This window comes from Trachemys scripta, chromosome 10, assembly GCF_013100865.1.
Source record: "Trachemys scripta elegans isolate TJP31775 chromosome 10, CAS_Tse_1.0, whole genome shotgun sequence".
Classification (NCBI taxonomy): domain Eukaryota; kingdom Metazoa; phylum Chordata; order Testudines; family Emydidae; genus Trachemys; species Trachemys scripta.
The window spans coordinates 34,246,207-34,265,592 of record NC_048307.1 but is presented as its reverse complement, the minus strand read 5'-3'; the positions used below and the strand labels follow the sequence as shown (position 1 = coordinate 34,265,592).

At 46.2% G+C, this 19,386-nt stretch overlaps 1 protein-coding gene across 1 annotated transcript in view; it reads left to right on the top strand.

Moving 5' to 3' along the window:
* The window catches only part of CLUAP1 (clusterin associated protein 1), a gene marked incomplete in the record, with an annotated part of 220,935 nt that overhangs the window by 27,568 nt on the left and 173,981 nt on the right, over positions 1–19,386 (top strand). The window contains 1 exon segment of the mRNA XM_034783497.1: positions 1,486–1,575. Within this exon segment, the coding sequence (XP_034639388.1) occupies positions 1,486–1,575 (90 nt within the window).

The window sequence follows — 19,386 nt, the reverse complement described above, 5'->3', positions numbered from 1 at the left end:
TATAAAGCAACAGAGGGTCCTGTGGCACCTTTAAGACTAACAGAAGCATTGCTTCTGTTAGTCTTAAAGGTGCCACAGGACCCTCTGTTGCTTTATACAGGCTGAGGTCTCTATGTACCAAACCCTGAACCATGTTTAAACTGTTCAGTTAGTGAGAGCGTCATGTTTACACCTTTGACTCTATGTGCCCATATAGACCATCAAAATTAATACTACATCGGTGCTTTGAGAAAACGGGAAACCAAATAACACAGTATTAGTATACATTACTTTAATTGTTCTTCCAACCTAGGACACCTTCCTGTCATCTGTGTGAAAATGATCAGTTTCCAGTGGGTTTGCAATAGTTACCCAATTGCCCAGGCCAGAGGAGAAATCCTAATTTTGTGGAGTTTTGCCATTAGCTTTGGAAATTTTGCCATTGGCTTCAATGTGGCCAGATTTCACTTCAGAAGTTTATACAGATTGGACATAATCCAGACCTTATTAGAATCAGTGGAAAGACTCCTGTTGATTCCAGTGGGCTTTAGATCAGGCTTTCTAAGGGGACGTCTGCACTGCATGCTTCTTTCGGTGGGACGTAGTGTACATTCCCTTGTATCGCCCCAGAACATGTATAAATAGGTGTAGCCGGTCAGGCATAGCTTAGGCAAGAATGGTGCAGATATGCCTGAAGGATGTGGGTATCTATGCGAGTACATATCTTACATGGCTCTCGGCTCACCCAAGCCATGCGTCCGCCTCTACACTGCTGTTTTTAGCCATGTAGCGTCCTGCTGCCTCCCTGCTGCTGGAGCCCTTCCCCACCGTAGGGAAAGACTTGTCACAGGGAAAGACAGGCAGCAGAGGGGCAGTGGAGAAAGGCTTTGCCAGCTCCCCATTGCTGGAGCCCTTTCCACCACAGGGAAAGACTCTGGCAGGTGCGAATGGCTTCGCCAGTTCCCAGCTGCTGGAGCCTTCTCCTGCCACAAGGAGAAACTCTGGCAGCCAGGAAAGACTTCAGCAGCTCCTTGCTGCTGGAGCCTTTCCCCATGAAAGGGAAAGGCTCCAGCAGTGGGGGAGCAGTAGGGAAAGGTCCCTGCTGCTGGAGCCTTTCCCCTCAGCAAAGAAAGACTCCAGCGGGGGGAAGGCTCCCCCGGCTCCCTGCTGCTGGAGCCCTCCCTTTGACAAGAAAGGACTCAGGCAGCAGGGAGTTGCTGAAGCTTTCCCCTGTTGTCTCTCCCTTGCTGGAGCATTTCACTGATGTGTAGCTACACACTGCTGTCTGGACGCAGCTGGCTTTTCCCTGCAGTGTGTAATTACACATACCCTCCATGCTGCCGCCGGTGGTGTGTAGTGTAGATGTAGCCTAGGAGAGATTCAGGCACCATGTTGGTCACACATATGGTTTTAATTTGAAAAGGGACAAAACCTTTCACAACTTTTCTGTGATGGCAAAGAGACTCTTCCATTGTTTGATTTTTGATGCTGTTATTCTAGATTGCGGATTTGAAGGCAGCCAGGCAGCTTGCTTCAGAAATCACATCCAGAGGAGCATCTCTATATGATTTACTTGGCAAAGAGGTGGAGTTGAGGGTAAGTATGCTCTGCAGAAAGGGAACTCTGATTCACCATATGCTGCAAATGTAGAGAGAGAAACAAGTGTGAATGAGCAATTCCAACAGCTGCAATCAATATATCAGATGTAGATTCCATGTGTGAGTGGAACAAGGTCAGATGGGTTACCCAGCTTCTCGTTCATATTATTACTTGTAATAAGCCCAAGAGAATAACGGTTTGCCAGTTTGTGTTTAGAGGTGAACTGAAATGCTTTGTAAAGAACTGCTTGAGAACTTAAATCAGTAACAGTGTGTACATACACATTGTCATGTTCCTGTATCAGATGTGGACTGGCTACAGACACATCAGATATGTTCATCATAAGATTCTTTAATACTCTGCCAGGTATGTCTCAGGTTCATTTAAATAAGGTATTTTACATGCAGTGCCACCTAATATAATACAGTTTAGCATTCCATTAGATCTCCCCCATTAAGATCTACATTCCTACCATTTGTAATATTTACATTATCACGCTGTCTTTGAGGTTCAGTATTTATCATTCTGCTAAGATTCTCTGAATTGTACTGGTTTCCTAATTACATCACCCAAAGCATGACAACTTGGTCATCAGGCTGTATATTAGTTGCAATAACTGGTTGTGGTCAGTCCAGAATCCTTGAGTCGTCGTCTTGTTCTGCATCTGCCGGGTTTGATATGTTGATTGTTCTGTCTGAGGAATAAACTGTAGATGCTGATGGTTTCTGTTGAACTTTCCACTGTCCGTTTGATCACATATGATTTGGGCGCTAAATTCCTTTTCTTTACAACAGCTGGAGCTGTCCATCTGTTTTCTTCATCCAGTTTGAAAGGAACAGAGTCACCAGGTTCTAGACCCAGCAATTCTTTTACTGAGTGATGTCTGTTGTAAAAGTGTTGATAAGCTCTTCTAGCCTTTTTATTCAATTTGGCTACTCTCTTCATGACTAGCCACTTTGGAGATAGGTGCTTTTTTAAAGTTGGAACATTAGAACAGGGTCATTTTCCCACTGGGAGTTGTGCTGGATATATCCAGTAGCTGCTATTGGTGTTGATATGTAACTCAGAAAAGCAAGGAGTGGATCTTCTTCCTGTAGGATTTTGTTGGCTATACAGGATTCTTGGCCTCTCTATTCACTTGTAGGTAATGTGATTTGCTAGTAATATGGTCAAAAACATATTTTGTTCAGAATGACTTAAATTCCATTGCAATGAATTGTAGTCCGTTGTCCATCACTCGTTTTGGAATACTGAAGTGAGCAAAAACAGTCCATGATGACCAGGTAATGATGTCCTGTGAATATGCTTAAATTTGCAGATAGTCTCTTCCAAGGTCTGTCTGGTAGGGTGTTGTTATGAAAGGTTCTTTGTGTTGTGTTGGTCTGTTAGTTCCTTGCCAATGCCTGACCACCACACTGACTGGTTGGCCCATTCATGGCATTTGATTCACGTAATTGTCCATGCACAGCACAGTAGTCTCTTGTGACTTCTTTAGTGTCCTTCAGATGCTTAGGCCAGCCGCCCCTAATGTAATGTAGAACTTCATGAAGTTGCATATCTGTCAAGGTTGTTTTTTGTACTGGTGTAGCCTCTTTTCTGAGACTCATCAGTATGCATCCACATACTGTCACATCCACTTTAATGTCAGCTTTGAGCTCATGGGTAGTTGAGTGCGATTCCAGGGCCTCCCCTCTGCACTGAGCCAAGACAGAAACAGGAACCCTGTTACACACACCTGAGAGCAGGACATGACCATTTTATTTAGCCCTCCCCACCCCTAAAGAATATTTTCACCAGCCATCTATGCCATGGAGCAAATAGAGCAGAACGTGTGGGGCAGCTGTGAGGAGGAGCCGGAGGCAAGTGGGAGAAGGAGGTGGGGAGAAGTGTCCTGGCTGCTTCTTCTATCTCTACGGACTCTGACAAAGTGAAATGAGCCCTGAAGACTTGCAGAGAGAAGAGGCATTGTTATCTTTCCCCAGGGCCTTCCTCCATGGTCACCAACTTTTCTAGCTCTCTGAAAGGAAAAACTATGTTGAAACCCAAGAAGGGCTCCTCAACCTCTCATGGGGACTCCTGCCACCATATGTTGGTTGATAAGGGCTCTCATAAGCCCTCCAGTACCCAGGTAAGAGTGAGAGCCCCAGAGTGTGACTCCTCAGTACCATCTGAACTGCAGCACTCAATTCCAGCACTGTTCAATCCAGAATGGACCTTGTTGGTACTGTTGAAGTTGGTACTGTCCATATCATCTGTATCTCTGATGTCAGTGGCCCATGTGTGGTACCAATGACGACTGGCACGTGTGACATCAATAATGATGGCACTCCTCCTGACAATACTGTTGATTCCTCAGGCACCCATGGCAGCCAGGGACCTACTTTGCCTGTCAGTACTAGACTCTCCCCTCCTGCAACAGGATGGTCTCTCAGTGCTGACCTCAGTACCATCCCTGTTACCGACCTTGGTGCTGGCCTCCCCTGGAAGCTTTTGCCATCTCCTACTCCTGGCTGACACTCTTCAGTGGAATCTGTCCATCATTCCCACAGATCTGTAAAAAAAAATACCTTTTTCCCTGGTTTCCAGCATCTTATGTTTATCCCTTTTGGCCCTATGGGCATTGTGGGGTATCCCTCAAACTACCAGGTCAGTTTCAGCGTCCTCCTCTAGGCCTGGGTTTCCGACTCCGTCATCTTTCAGGAAGGCCACTGCACCACCTCCAGCTGCCAAGCATGGCACCAGCTTAGATCCTTCAGATGAGGACTATAGGAGGAAGAGCAGCAGATGCTCATTCATATATCATTTTCCTCAGTTAAAGAGACAATAATGCCTGACTCATCCTCTGATAGAGGTTGTGTGATACTAGTCGGAGTGCTTGGTAGCCCAGAAAGTCTAGGGGAAGAATTGGTGTAAGAATAATAAAATAGCATTTCACTTGAGGATAAAAATGTTTTCAGGAGCTGTAGTGTAGCTAGAAAAGATGTCTACCATTTTTCAAAGTGTCTTAAATTTCCATGAAAATATGATGCAAAACAGAGCTCATTTGTATTCCAGAAATGTTAATAAAATAAAACAAAATCTTTACACACCTCATTTCCCCACAGTATATTTGTCTAATCCCTTGGCTATGGAAACAGATTTCACAAGGCACCTGGCTAATGCATTGGTGACTGAGTTCAAAGGGTTAAGCTGCTTTGGTCTGCACACATCTCCACACAACTCAGACAGCTAAAATGTCAAGAGTTTGTCAATTTTTAGGGAGAATTTTAAAAGAGCACTTGGCAGTTGCTTTGAAATTGGGAATAATTTAATTGTTTTGGCCAAATCACAGTTTTTAGAAGTCCATTTAGCTTTCAAGGTTGGGCCCTTAACATATCCAAGAGTAGAGTGATGAATGCGTGAAGTGAAAATCAGGGATGAGTGAGTGTTCCAGTGCAACCCCCTCTCATTGGGCCCATCAAGAGCTCTCTTCATTGGAAGCCTCTTTAAAGGTGCAGTTTCCAGAAGGGTGTGAATTATTATATCCTGTAGAGACCATATGTTTCCAATGGCATAATGATTCATTGCTCTAGCTGGGACTAGCCAATTTTATATAAATGCAAGGTTTATGCTCTGCACAGATGTCTTACAGATTAAACTTGTCCTTAAGAAATCCTGTCAGGTGAGAGATGGCCTGTGCCCCATTAGGGATAAGTTTATATCCTAAAGGCATGATGCTTTACAGTGACAGCCCAAAGAAAACTTCCAAATAGAACTAGAAAAGCCCTCGCATGTTTTGTTACTAATGTTTTGGGCCAGTTCTGACTTTCTGAGGGATCCATCCAAACTAAGGAGTGCTGCTTCAATCCAAAGTCTGGTACATAAGCATACGGCTAGTTTTAGCCTCTTGGACATTGAATATAGCAAAATAAATATTTTTCAAATTAAAAGCTGACCTCTGTTGATACAAACTGACTTGACTAACTTTCCACTGGATTTGCTTGTTTTTGTCATTATTTTTCTTGTGGTAGTTATACGCATAGATTGTTTTATGTATTTTGTACTCCAAACTGCACGGTATTTTTTGTTTTCTTTTATAAAGGCTGTGACAATGATTTATTTTTTAAAGGCTGCTTTGTCTGAGCATTAAAATTAGATTCAAAGGCATTGAAAACAAAATGTAGCTTTCGTCACCTCCATTAGAGCTGCAGAATGTCTGGTATACGTTCAGGGAAGGCCTATAGAACTCCAGTGCATTTTGACTTCCTGACTACTGTATGTCCTGATGTCCCATTCATTTGAATGGTCAGCACCATTATAATTCCTGTAGGATAAAAGCAGCACCACAGCAGCTGATTTTTAATTGGAGTCCCTTATTCTTTAAAGACCATATATTTTGTTACTTAAAGAATATCTAGAATTACAGTAAGGCTTGAAAAATTCACTCACCACTAGTCCTTGGGGAGCTTTTCCTGTGAAACTATTATCCAGCTGAAACTATTACGTTTTGCAGTATCTAAGCTACCATTTTACAAAACAAAAATTCCAGCCCATACAACAGTATAGATGACCTTTCAAAGGTGAACCAAATGTAAGTGTTGCCTTGCCAAGTCTGCACACAGACAACTCTACTGCTGTTTATACCATGAAATTAACAAAATACTGGTCAGTTTTATTTCAGTGGCACTGTTGCTCTTTACACAGCAGGGTGTATGCACCAATGAATTCTTTGACGGTTGCAGAGTATGATGTGCAATGACAGTCCCATCCACAGGTAGTGCACACCCATGCACTAGCAGTGCTCTGAATCTGAGCAGCAGATTCTTTCGTCCTCTGACACTAGTCATCACAAAGCTTGATCCAGACCCCCTCGCAATGGCTCGCTCCATCTAGAAGCTGGTTCTGCCAACCAGAGTGGAATTCTGTACTACTTTTCCCAATCCACAGATATTTCAAAGGATACTAAATAATTTTTGCAAGCATCCTGAAATCTGGGCAGCGGTCTGCCTTTCTTTCTAGACCCTTTACAAACTTCAGAGAAAAGCACGCTCTTCGGGATCCTGTAATCTGGCATTTGCTTGACATGTCCAAGCCATCGGAGTCTTTTCTTACTAATCAACATCCCCATGAATGACATACCAGCATGATTTAATACTTCCACATTTGTGACCCTGTCTTGCCATCTTATTCAAAGAATTTTATGCAAGCATCTGATATGAAAACTGTTTAGACTTTTGGTATGTTTGGCGTAAGTCGTCCATGTTTCTGAGCCATATAGAAGAGTGGATAAAACACACATCTCATAAATATGGATTTTTATATGTTTTATTTACAGCTTTTATTTCAGTTTTATTTGCAGCTACTTATAATCCTGTAGGTAGAACTAAAACTGCCAAGATTCATGTCAGTTTCACTCTTATGTTGTTGCTTGGGAAAGCTCTGAGCAGCAGCATGGATAGGTATTGGAGTTATTCTTGAGCGAGAACTTAAAAAAAGCAGAGGCTGAGGAAAAATTGAGTATTCAAGATCCTCGTCCCACCTTTGCAGTAGCCACGAGACAAAAACTTAATTCTCTATTCCAGCAAATTGGGGTTGAGGATTCAAATTTAGCAGACACTTGCCTCAGTTTACCTGTCTGTAAAATAGGTATAATATACTTCCCTACCTGTTAGGGCTATTGGGAGGCTTAGACAATAACCCATAAAACACTTTGTGGTTCTCTGATGAAAATCGCAATAAAATGCGAAGTGTTATACTAAGGTCTAGTCAATGGGTCACTGGACTGGGACTCAGGACAGCTGGGTTTTGTTCCTGGTTCTGTCATTAACCTGCTGGGTGACCGTAGGTAAGTCTTCTTCACCTCTCTGTGCCTCCCCCCGCCCCCCATCTACCCTTTGTCTTGTCCTTTTAGGCCATGGTCGGCAAAACTTTTGTTGCTCAGGGATGTGAAAAAACACCGAGTGACATAGGTTTTGTCGTCATAAGCGCTCATGTGCACAGGGCTGTGTTGGCAGGAGACTCTCAGGTTTTTTATGTCGATGGGAGAGTTCTCTCCTGTCGGTATAATGTGGCTACATGAGCGCTCTTACAATGGCACAGCTGTGTCAGTACAGCTGTACCGCTGTAAGCTTGTAAGTGTAGACATGACCTGATTGTAAGCTCTTTGGGACCTGACCTATCTTTTAGTATATGTCTATACAACACCTAGCCCAATGAGGCCCTGATTTCAGTTGGAGCCTCTAGGTGCTATTGTAATACAAATAACTAATAATAATATGAATTAAAGGTGAATATAGTGTTCAAGTGATCCTTTCAGTGCAGGCAGGTGTTAAACGATTTGATCCTTCTAGATTTTCTTAATCAGATTTGTAGGACACCCAAATCTACAGTTCTCACTTTGTATTTATTTTTTCATTACAAACATTTGCACTGTTAAAAATAAATAAATAAATAAATAAAATTGTATTTTTAATTCACCCAATGCAAGTACTGTAGTGCAATTTCTTTGTCATGAAAGTTGAACTCACAAATGTAGATTTATGTACAAAAATAACTGCACTCAAAAATAAAACAATGTAAAACTTTAGAGCCTACAAGTCCACTCAGTCCTACCTCTTGTTCAGCCAATCGTTCAGACAAACAAGTTTGTTTACATTTATGGGAGATCATGCTGCCCGCTTCTTGTTTACAATGTCACGTGAAAGTGAGAACAGGTATTCACATGGCATTATTGTAGCTGGTGTTGCAAGATATTTACGTGCCAGATGCGCTAAAGGTTCAGATGTCCCTTCATGCTTCAACCACCCTTCCAAAGAACATGCTTCCATGCTGATGATGGGTTCTGCTCAACAACGATCCAAAGCAGTGTGGACCAATGCATGCACATTTTCATCATCTGAGTTAGATGCCACCAGCAGAAGGGTTTTCTTTTTTGGTCATTCGGGTTCTGTAGTTTCCACATTGGAGTGTTGCTCTTTTAAAACTTCTGAAAGCCTGCTCCACACCTCATCTCTCTCAGATTTTGGAAGGCACTTCAGATTCTTAAACCTTGTGTCAAGTGCTGTAGCTATTTTTAGAAATCTCACGTTGATACTTTGCATTTTGTCAAATCTGTAGTGAAAGTGTTCGAACAACATGTGCTGGGTCATCATCTGAGACTGCTGTAACATGAAACATATGGCAGAATGCGGATAACACAGGCAGGAGATCTACAGTTCTCCCCCAAGGAGTTCATTCACAAATTTCATTAATGCATGATTTTTTTAAATGAGCGTCATCAGCGTGGAAGCATGTCCTCTGGAATGGTGGTTGAAGCAAGAAGGAGCATACGAATGTTTAGCATATCTAACATGTAAATACCTTGCAATGCCGGCTACAAAAGTGCCATGCAAATACCTGTTCTCGCTTTCTGGTGACATTGTAAATAAGAAGCAAGCAGCATTAACTCCTGTAATGTAAACAAACTTGTTTGTCTTAGAGACTGTCTGAACAAGAACTGAGTGGACTTGTAGGCTCTAAAGTTTTACATTGTTTTGTTTCTGAGTGCAGCTATGTAACAAAAAAAGAATCTACCTTTGTAAGTTGCACTTTGACCATAAAGAGATCGCACTTGTATGAAATGAATTGAAAAATACTATTCTTCTTCGAGTGATTGTTCATGTCCATTCCAAGCAGGTGTGTGTGCGCCACGCGCCCGGCATCCGGAAGATTTTACCATAGCAGCGTCCGTAGGGTCAGCTCTGGCGCCCCCTGGAGTGGCGCCTTCATGGCGCTGTATTTAAGGGCCAGCCGACCCCCCACCCCCTCAGTTCCTTCTTACTGCCGGTGACGGCTAGCTGGAACTTCTCTTGCTCTTCAGCAATCGTGGCAGTGTTCGATAGTTCGTGTAAATAGTTAGTTAGTTAGTTAGTTGTTAGTGTTAGATAGTTAGGTATCAGTTGGGGGTTTACCCCCAACTTTTCGTCTCCCCGCTGGGGCATGCCCGGGTCCCCAGGGTTCAAACTCTGTCGGGACTGCGGGAAATTTATACTGAAAAGTGACCTGCACTCTTCGTGCTTGCGGTGCCTCGGAGAGATCCATCAAAGGGACAGGTGCACTATCTGCAGGGCTTTTCGCCCCAGGACTCTCAAAGATCGAGAACAGAGACTTAAAGTCCTCCTAATGGAGGCGGCCTTACGACCCGGCACCCAGCACTTCATCCTCGGTGCGCAGTGCCCCGGCACTGGAGATAAGTCGTGAAGCCAAGGCCCCAAAACCCCGGCACCAGAGAGAGTCTGTGCATAAAAAATCGTCTTCTACAAGACACCGCTCTCCATCGCCGATGCCGGTTAAAAAGAACAGGCCGCTGAGGGAACAATCTCCCCACCGGGACTCTAAAGGTCAGGCGCCGTCCATGAGTGTTACGGGGCAACCCACGCCGCAGACCCATCCAGCCATCCCGTTGACTCCCGCCCCGGAGAGGGCAAGGTCGAGTCCGGAACGGCACAGATCCCCAGATATGATGGAGGAAGTCTGCCTCCCATCGACGCTGGAGGCGTTCGAGGCCGCATCAGACCTCTTGAGCCTCCCGGTGCTGGCGTCGCCGCACCGGTGCAGAGAACCCCCGGCTACTGCTGGGCCCCAGTATCACTCTAAGGGCAAACCGGGGATGCGCTCACCGCACTCTCCACGCGGTGCCCCGTTAGTGGCACCGGCGCGAGCACCCCCGCCGGCGACAGTGGGTACCACTCCTCTGAATATGAGGACATCAGAGACTTCTGACTCAGAGGCAAACTCCTACCGCTCTAACAGATCGAGGAGCAGACGATCATCCTCACGTAGGAGTGTCCAACTGTACCCACCACAGTGGCATCAACAGCAGGAGTGGCAACTGCCTCCACAGTGGCCGTTCTGGACGCCGTGGGCCTACCATCAGTCAGTGGGTCAGGCATGCGGGCTCCACTCACGGACCGCTTCCATTTCCTCAACGTCAGCGGCACCGCCGCTAATGCCACCGCCGTCTGACAGGAGTGTGCCACGATGTGACACGGCACCCCCTGGTCAAACAACGGCACCGACGGGGACTTTGCTCCCTTCAGCGCAGGCACCGTCCAGCACTCCTCGGCGTTCGGTGGCGACCCCGGTACTGGCCGTGGTGCCGCATCTTGAGCCCGCACCGGCCCCACAGCCTGAGTACTGTGTGCCGCAGGCCCTCACAGAGGGAGACATGGTAGATGAAGGGCAGCTATATGGGACATCTTCCTCTTCATCTCCAGACGAGGCAGTAGCGGGAACTTCTGCGGCACCGGCTCTAGAGGATAACAGAATCCTCCAACAGCTCCTTACTCGAGCGGCCCAGAGCCTCTCGATACAGACGGAACAGATCGAGGTGGACATTGATCCCATAATTGATATCCTGACCCCGTCAGGCCCATCCAGGGTAGCCCTACCCCTCATAAAGACCATTGCGGACACAACCCGCACCTTGTGGCAAATCCCAGCCTCATTGGCTCCTACAGCCAAAAAGACAGAGAGGTGGTATTTTGTCCCAACCAAGGGCTATGAATATCTTTATATGCACCCTCTGCCGGACTCCCTAGTGGTGGATGCGGCCAACCAGAAGGAACGACAGGGTTTTCAGGGGGCTACACCTAAAAATAGAGAGGCGAAAAAGTTGGACCTCTTTGGCCGCAAGGTCTGTTCAACAGGGGGCCTACAGTTGCGTATTGCCAATCAGCAGGCCATAGTGAGCTGGTATGGACACAACACGTGCTCGGCTTTGTCTAGGTTCACGGACCTCCTCCCGCAGGACTCACTAACCGAGTTCTCGGCCCTTGTTGAGGAGGGCAGACTGATTACCCTAGCTTCCCTCCAGGCAGCCTTGGACGCAGCCGATTCAGCCTCGCGCATGGTGGCTACTGGTCTGGTCATGAGGTGCAGAGCCTGGCTTCAAGTTTCCGGTCTACCTCACGAAGTCCAACAGACTATCCTGGACGTACCCTTTGAAGGGCCAACGCTTTTCTCGGAAAAGATGGATAAACGACTCCATAGTCTAAAGGATTCGCGGACCACCCTCCGTTCTTTAGGCCTAAACACCCCTGTTACTCAACATAGGCAGTTTAGGCTGCCTCAGGCCCCACGACCGTACCAACCTCAGAATCGAAGTGGTGCCTTGCGCAGAAGGCCAAGGACAGGCAGGAGGAGGCAACAACAGCAGCCCTTTGGCCAGTCTTCTACCCAACCAAGGCCTACACAGGGGCCTAGACCACCATTTTGAGGGCTCGGTCGAGGACGACCTACCAGTCAGAACTCTGGATCCTCCCAACCTTACCTTTTCGTCATGTCTGTCCCCCTTCTATCGTGTGTGGGCCCTGATCACGTCTGACGCTTGGGTGCTTCGCACGATAAAGGAGGGATATTCTATCCAGTTTTCCTCCCTCCTGCCCCACCAGTCCCCCTCCCCGTCCCTCTTCAGGGACCCCTCTCACGAGCAACTTCTACTTCAAGAAGTTCAGTCCCTCCTCACAGCAGGGGCAGTGGAGGAGGTGCCTCGGGAACTACGGGGCAAGGGCTTCTATTCTCGATATTTCCTAATACCGAAAGTGAAAGGGGGCCTCAGACCTATTCTGGACTTGCGGCGTCTCAACAAGTTTGTCAAGAAACTCAATTTCCGCATGGTCTCCCTGTCCTCCATCATTCCTTCCATGGATCCAGGAGACTGGTATGCCGCCCTCGACTTAAAGGATGCATACTTCCATATTGCGATAATCCCTCGACACAGGCGTTACCTCAGGTTTCTCATCGGCAACGTTCATCTACAGTTTACGGTTCTACCCTTCGGTCTGTCAGCAGCCCCAAGGGTCTTCACGAAGTGCATGGCAGTCATGGCAGCCTTCCTGCGCAGGCAAGGGATCCAGGTATTTCCCTACCTGGACGATTGGCTCATCAAGGGCAGGAACAAGGCACTGGTGGAGGCTCAGGTGGTCTTCATCAGGCACACCTTCCGCTCACTCTGCCTCTTACTCAACGAGGCCAAGTCCATTCTTTCTCCATCACAAAGAATCGAATTCATAGGAGCAGTTCTGGACTCGACACACACCAGAGCATATCTCCCAGAGGCCAGATTCCGAACTATATCCAACATCATTCTCGGCCTCCAAAGTTACCCTACCACCACAGTAAGAAGCTGCCTCAAATTACTAGGACACATGGCAGCATGTACCTACGTCGTGAGACACGCCAGACTCAGACTGCGCCCTCTCCTGTCTTGGTTGGCAGGGGTTTATCGGCCAGTCAGGGACTCCCTAGAATCAGTGGTGATGTTACCTCGGCCGGTGTTGGACTCCCTTCAATGGTGGCTCGACCCACGGGTGGTCTGCGCAGGGGTCCCTTTCCTCGAATCCGAGCTCTCCCTGACCCTGGTAACGGATGCGTCGGATCAGGGATGGGGTGCACATCTGACCCACCTCAGGACCCAAGGTCTTTGGTTGAGGGAGGATCTGTCACTGCACATCAATGTCAGGGAGTTACAAGCGGTACGCCTCACATGCATAGCATTCAAGTCCCAGCTGGCAGGCAGGTGCGTTTCTGTCCTCACAGACAATACTCCAACAATGTTTTATATCAACAAACAGGGTGGTGCTCGCTCCTCTTCCCTTTGCCAGGAGGCCCAGGCATTATGGGACTTCTGCATACAGAACGTAATTCACCTGATAGCATCCTACCTCCCTGGCACGCACAACGCGCTCGCGGACACCCTCAGCCGCTCGTTCCAGGGCCACGAGTGGTCTATCCACTGGGATGTAGTTCTCTCAATTTTCCGACTCTGGGGTCATCCCCAGGTGGACTTGTTTGCATCCAACAAGAACAGGAAGTGTCATCAATTCTGCTCCCTCATGGGACACAGACAGGGGTCCCTATCAGACGCTTTTCTCCTCTCTTGGGCAGACGGGCTTCTTTACGTTTTTCCCCCCGATTACCTTGATTCACAAGGTGATCCTCAAGGCCCGCAGAGATCATGCTCGACTCATCCTGATAGCTCCTGCGTGGCCGCGCCAGCATTGGTACACGTCTCTCCTACACATGTCTACGAGGGTTCCACTCAGGTTGCCCCTGCTACCAGACTTGATCACGCAGGATCGTGGTAACCTCCTTCACCCGAACCTGGAGTCGCTCCACCTTACAGCTTGGATGCTCCATGGCTAAACCCACTGGAGTTACGATGCTCCCATCAGGTCAGACAGGTCCTGTTGGGCAGCAGGAAGCCTCGACAAGGTCTACGTACTTAGCCAAGTGGAAGCGCTTCTCCCTGTGGGCTACACAATGCAGTCATGTCTCCTTGCTCGCCCCGGTCCCTCTCATCTTGGACTATTTGCCACATCTGAGACACCTGGGACTAACTCTGTTGTTGGTTCGAGTACACCTTGCTGCAATCTCCGCGTTCCACCCTGGAGAAGCGGGGACCTCAGTGTTTGCGAACCCACTTGTTGGACAATTCCTTAAGGGTCTTGACAGATTGTTCCCGCACATCCGTCAACCTGTCCCTGCTTGGGACCCCATTTTGGTCCTGTCTGTCCTCACGGGACCTCCATTCAAGCCGCTGGCTTCTTGCTCGCTGTTATACCTCTCATATAAGGTCGCGTTCTTGGTGGCTATCACATCAGCACGGAGAGTATCGGAACTCAGAGCTCTAACTTCTGAGCCTCCATACACCATCTTCCACAAGGACAAGGTCCAACTCAGGCTGCACCCTGCGTTCCTGCGTAAGGTGGTTTCCCCATTTCATATGGGTCAAGACATTTTTCTCCCTGTGTTTTATCCCAAATCGCACTCCTCGGCTAAGGAGTGCAGGCTGCATTCTCTGGATGTTCGCAGGGCTCTCGCGTTCTATATAGAAAGGACGAGACCCTTCAGGAAGTCAACCCAACTTTTCGTCGCTGTGGCTGACAGTAGGAAGGGGCTCCCGGTCACATCACAGAGGATCTCGGCTTGGATCAGAACCTGCATCCAGGAGTGCTACAGTCGGGCCAATGTACCAGCCCCGCCTATCACGGCCCACTCCACAAGAGCGCAGGCCTCTTCAGCTGCGTTCCTGGCCCACATCCCAACACAGGAAATTTGTAGTGGCCACCTGGTCCTCAATCCACACCTTTACGGCTCACTACGCCATTACGCACCACACTAGGGAGGATGCTGCATTTGGCCGCGCAGTCCTCCAGTCTGCAGTGACCTCCAACGCCACCACCTAGAGTTGGGCTTGTGAGTCACCTGCTTGGAATGGACATGAATAATCACTCGAAGAAGAAGAAACGGTTACTCACCTTCTCGTAACTGTTGTTCTTCGAGATGTGTTGTTCATGTCCATTCCAATACCCACCCTCCTACCCCTCTGTTGGAGTATCGGCAAGAAGGAACTGAGGGGGTGGGGGGTCGGCTGGCCCCTATATACAGTGCCATAAAGGGGCTACTCCAGGGGGCGCCGGAGCTGATCCTACGGACGCTGCTATGGTAAAATCTTCCAACTGTCGTGCTTGCGGCGCACACACACCTGCTTGGAATGGACATGAACAACACATCTCGAAGAACAACCCTTACGAGAAGGTGAGTAACCGTTTCTTTCTTTTGTTGATCACTTTTATAGTGCATATATTTGGAATAAAAAAATAATATAAAGTGACCACTGTACACTTTGTATTCTGTGTTGTAATTGAAATCAATATATCTGAAAATGTAGAGAAACTTCCAAAAATATTTAATAAATTTCAATTGGCATTCTATTGTTTAGCAGCGCGATTATAACTTCGATTAATCATTTATTTTTTAGTGCAATTTTTTTGTTAATCATTTGAGTTAACTGTGATTAATTGACAGCCCTAATGGTAATACATATACTGTGTATGTGTATCTAAGCATACATATATGTATACTTATCAGGAGGAGGTTGAGGTGTGGGTTTCTGTCTCTTAGAAATGCAGTATGGTATCTGTCTGATCCCTTTCAAACAAAGAGCCTTCATCATTTGTGCGTATGATCCAGATAAGAGTAATTGCTTTCTAAAGGTATAGAATTATTTTATCTTTTTCATTCATTTTCTGTAGAAAACTGAACAGTGGGAGGAAAAAAATTATTGATTGCCCGAATTAAAATCTTAGTTAATAGTCAGAAAAATTGCTCAAATCTACACTTTTCCCATGAAGTGAAAGTTTCCAATGACATCTTACCTTTAAAAAAAACAAACTAAGCCTGATTTTAGGAAAGAGTGAGGCATTTCTTGACAAATCTAATGAACAATTCCAAGGGGGTACGAGGCTGCCACTTATAAACTGTTTGAAGAGTATCATACAGTTCTCAACCCTGCAGCTAGGAAACTACCTTTTAATTTACCTTTGCTCTTGAGCACCAGCAAATGCAGTACAACCATGCACGACTGGCAGTAGGGTCTGTGCCAATGGAGCACTCACTTGTGCTGTGCAATAATGGGGAAAAGCGATACTGTAGCTGCATAGGCACTTCTGCTAGGACTGTGTCAACTGCTAGATAACTGTCAAATAGATACAGTATGGGCCCTGGGCCAATGTTAACGATGGGAGGGGATTCAGCACTAACGGGGAAACAGCTGAAGAGCCTGCTTTGGAACGAGGATAACTGAAGTAAAAAACTGAATTGTCTAGATGTTGGTAGCACAGTAACTCCTCACTTAAAATGCTATTTTAAGCGAAACAATGTTAAGCGAATCCAGTTTCCCCATAATAATTAATGTAAATGGGGGGGGAAACTTTTTTTCGCCAGACAAGTGTGTGTGTGTGTGTGTGTGTGTGTGTGTACACACACACACACACACACACCGTATAAGTTTTAAACAAACAATGTAATACTGTACACAATAATGATATTTGTGAAGCTTGGTTGAGGTGGTGGAGTTAGAGGGTGGGATATTTCCCAGGGAATACCTTGCTGCTGAATAATGAACTAGCACTCCTCTGAGCCCTCAAGGGTTAACACATTGTTGTTAATGGAGCCTCATACTCTACAAGCCAGCAGGAATGGAGGGAGGAGACACAGCATGACAGAGACACAGAGTGTGTGTGTGTGTGTGTGTGTGTGTGTGTGTGTGTGAGTGAGACAGGCAGGCAGACAGACAGACACACTATGTGTGAGTTTGTGTGTGAGAGAGAGAGACACGCCCTTTTAAGTACGCTGACCGCACTCAAAGTACACTGCCTTTTTAAGTAGATCAGCAAGTTGACAGTAGCTGTTGCCAGCAAGCTCCCTCTGTCCTGAGCCCTGTCATGTGTCCCCTTGCCCTGTGGAGATGGGGTAAAGGAGTGGGGAGAAGGGGAACCCTGACATTAGCATCCCTCTTCCCCCTCCTCCCCGCACAGCAAGCAGGAGGCTCCCGGGAGCAGCTCCAAGGCAGAGGGTAAGAGCAGCACCCAGCAGTGGGGGAAGGGACAGCTGAACTGCCCGGCACTTGATAGCCTGCTGGGCAGCTGCCGCACAGGGAACTTAGGAGAGCTGATAGGGGGCTGTCGGTCCACCCTGGTTCCAAGCCCCCACCAGCTAGCTCCAACGGGCTGCTCTTTCTGCAAGCAGTGGACAAAGTAGGTGGCTGCCAAACATTATAAGGGAGCATTGCGCAACTTTAATCAAACATGTTCTCTAATTGACCAGCGACGTAACAACGAAACAACGTTAACTGGGACGACATTAAGTGAAGAGTTACTGTACGTGGCTGCATGTGTTTGCAGTGATTGTAGATGAGCTCAGGGTGGGTATGATAGACAAGTAATTTTTGTTACAAAGTACATTTAAGCATTACCTATTATAATTTGTTCTTCAGATTCCATTCTGGTTGATCTTAGGTCATATATATAGATTAGAACTAGGAGTGGATGTCAGAACTCATGGGTTCTGTATTGGCCTTTGCTCACTGTGAGTGCTAGGCCAAGTTACCTACATACTTTGTGCCTCAGTTTACCCACATGCAAAACAAGTATAATAATACTGATCTGTGTTATGGGGTTATAGTGAGGCTTAATGGATGAATATTGGTAAAACACTTTGCACATCTATAGTACATCATCTGGGGATCTCAAAGTATTATTATTTGTACTCATCTTCTTTATTTTCTTTTTGCTGCTTTTGGGAAATTTAGAAATTTTTAGTACAACTATAGTGCCTTGAATTTTAGAGCACAGCAGCCATATCTGTATGAGTAACTGCACAGCCTGATAGAAGATGAAACTTCCCAGTTCAGGATTAAAGCTCTCAAGATCTTGATCAAACAAAATACAGCCATGTTCCTGCTTTAAGCAGGGGGTTGGACTAGATGACCTCCTGAGGTCTCTTCCAACGCTGGTATTCTATGATTCTATACCTGGTCAAAATGAGGCACCACCTTCAGTATGTATTTGTTCTCTGTATGTGTATGGAGCTGGTGGGTCTCTTGATAGGAGTTAGCTTAGTGATCAGCACTAAAGGTGACCACATGGCTTTGGCTGTTCAGGTCACTGGGCCAGAAGATGTCGCTGAAGCAGGTACCCTTCAGTTTCACATAACAACTAGCCACAGAATAGCATTTTGGAGAGAGTGCCATTTTTCCCCTGCACAGAATGAGTATTGTGATTATAGTGACTGAGGGAAGAGAAGTGATGAGATTATACAGCAAATTAGAGGGCCTTGAATGCAGGGGTGAGTAGCTCCTTTTGGAATATAATGAACTCCCTTGGGGGACATGCTTGCTGTGGTCAGTGGAGTGAGGAAAGCTGCACGTTCTCATGGGTTGGACCTCTGAGCTGCCAAAAGGAAAAATCAGTTGTTTGTAATAACTCAGCTGAGCTGATTGGCTTCAAGAGTGCTTGCCACTTGGCATCTGTCAGAAGTCCTGTGGACATGTTAGCAGGAGCCTGTCAACAAACCACCTTGGCTAGAGATGTTGAATTATTACACACAGTAGTATAAATGAAACAAAAAAGCCAAAAATAAACTGCTTCCATGCTGATGGCAGGCATAAAAAATTCCATCCTTACAAGGTTTTCATTATGGCCACATCTTAATTAGTTATAAACTATTTATAAAGCAAGAAAAGGTAAAAATAATCTTTCTACAAATTCACTTATGGATATGAAGAGAGGAGACACTAAAGGTTGGGATTCTGTTCCCACCTCTAACACTTACTCCCTCTGGGAGCTTGAGCAAACTGTTTAGTCTCTTTGAGCCTCCCATGGTGTGAGCATAACTGTCATACATCCCAGGGGTGCTAGAAGCTTTAATCCATTAATGTTTTTAAAGTGCTTTGAAATCTTTGGATGGAAAGTGCTAAATAAGTGCAAAGTGTTGCTATAATAATAATTCTGAATTCACACAGTGTGGGCCTAATCCAAAAATGATTGGAGTAAATAGGATGAAATTCAATAAGGACAAATGCAAAGTACTACACTTAGGAAGGAACAATCAGTTGCGCACATACAAAACGGGAAATGACTACCTAGGAAGGAGTACTGTGGAAAGGGATCTGGGGGTCATAGAGGACCACAGGCTAAATATGAGTCAAAAGTGTAAAACCTTTGCAAAAAAAGTGAACATCATTCTGGCATATATTAGCGGGTGTGTTGTAAGCAAGACACGAGAAGTAATTCTTCTTCTCTACTCCGGGATGATTAGGCCTCAACTGGAGTATCATGTCCAGTTCTGGGTGTCACATTTCAGGAAAGATGTGGACAAATTGAAGAAAGTCCAGAGAAGAGCAACAAAAATTATTAAAGGTCTAGAAAACATGACCTATAAGGGAAGATTGAAAAAATTGGGTTTGTTTACTCTGGAAAAGAGAAGACTGAGGGGGGACATAACATT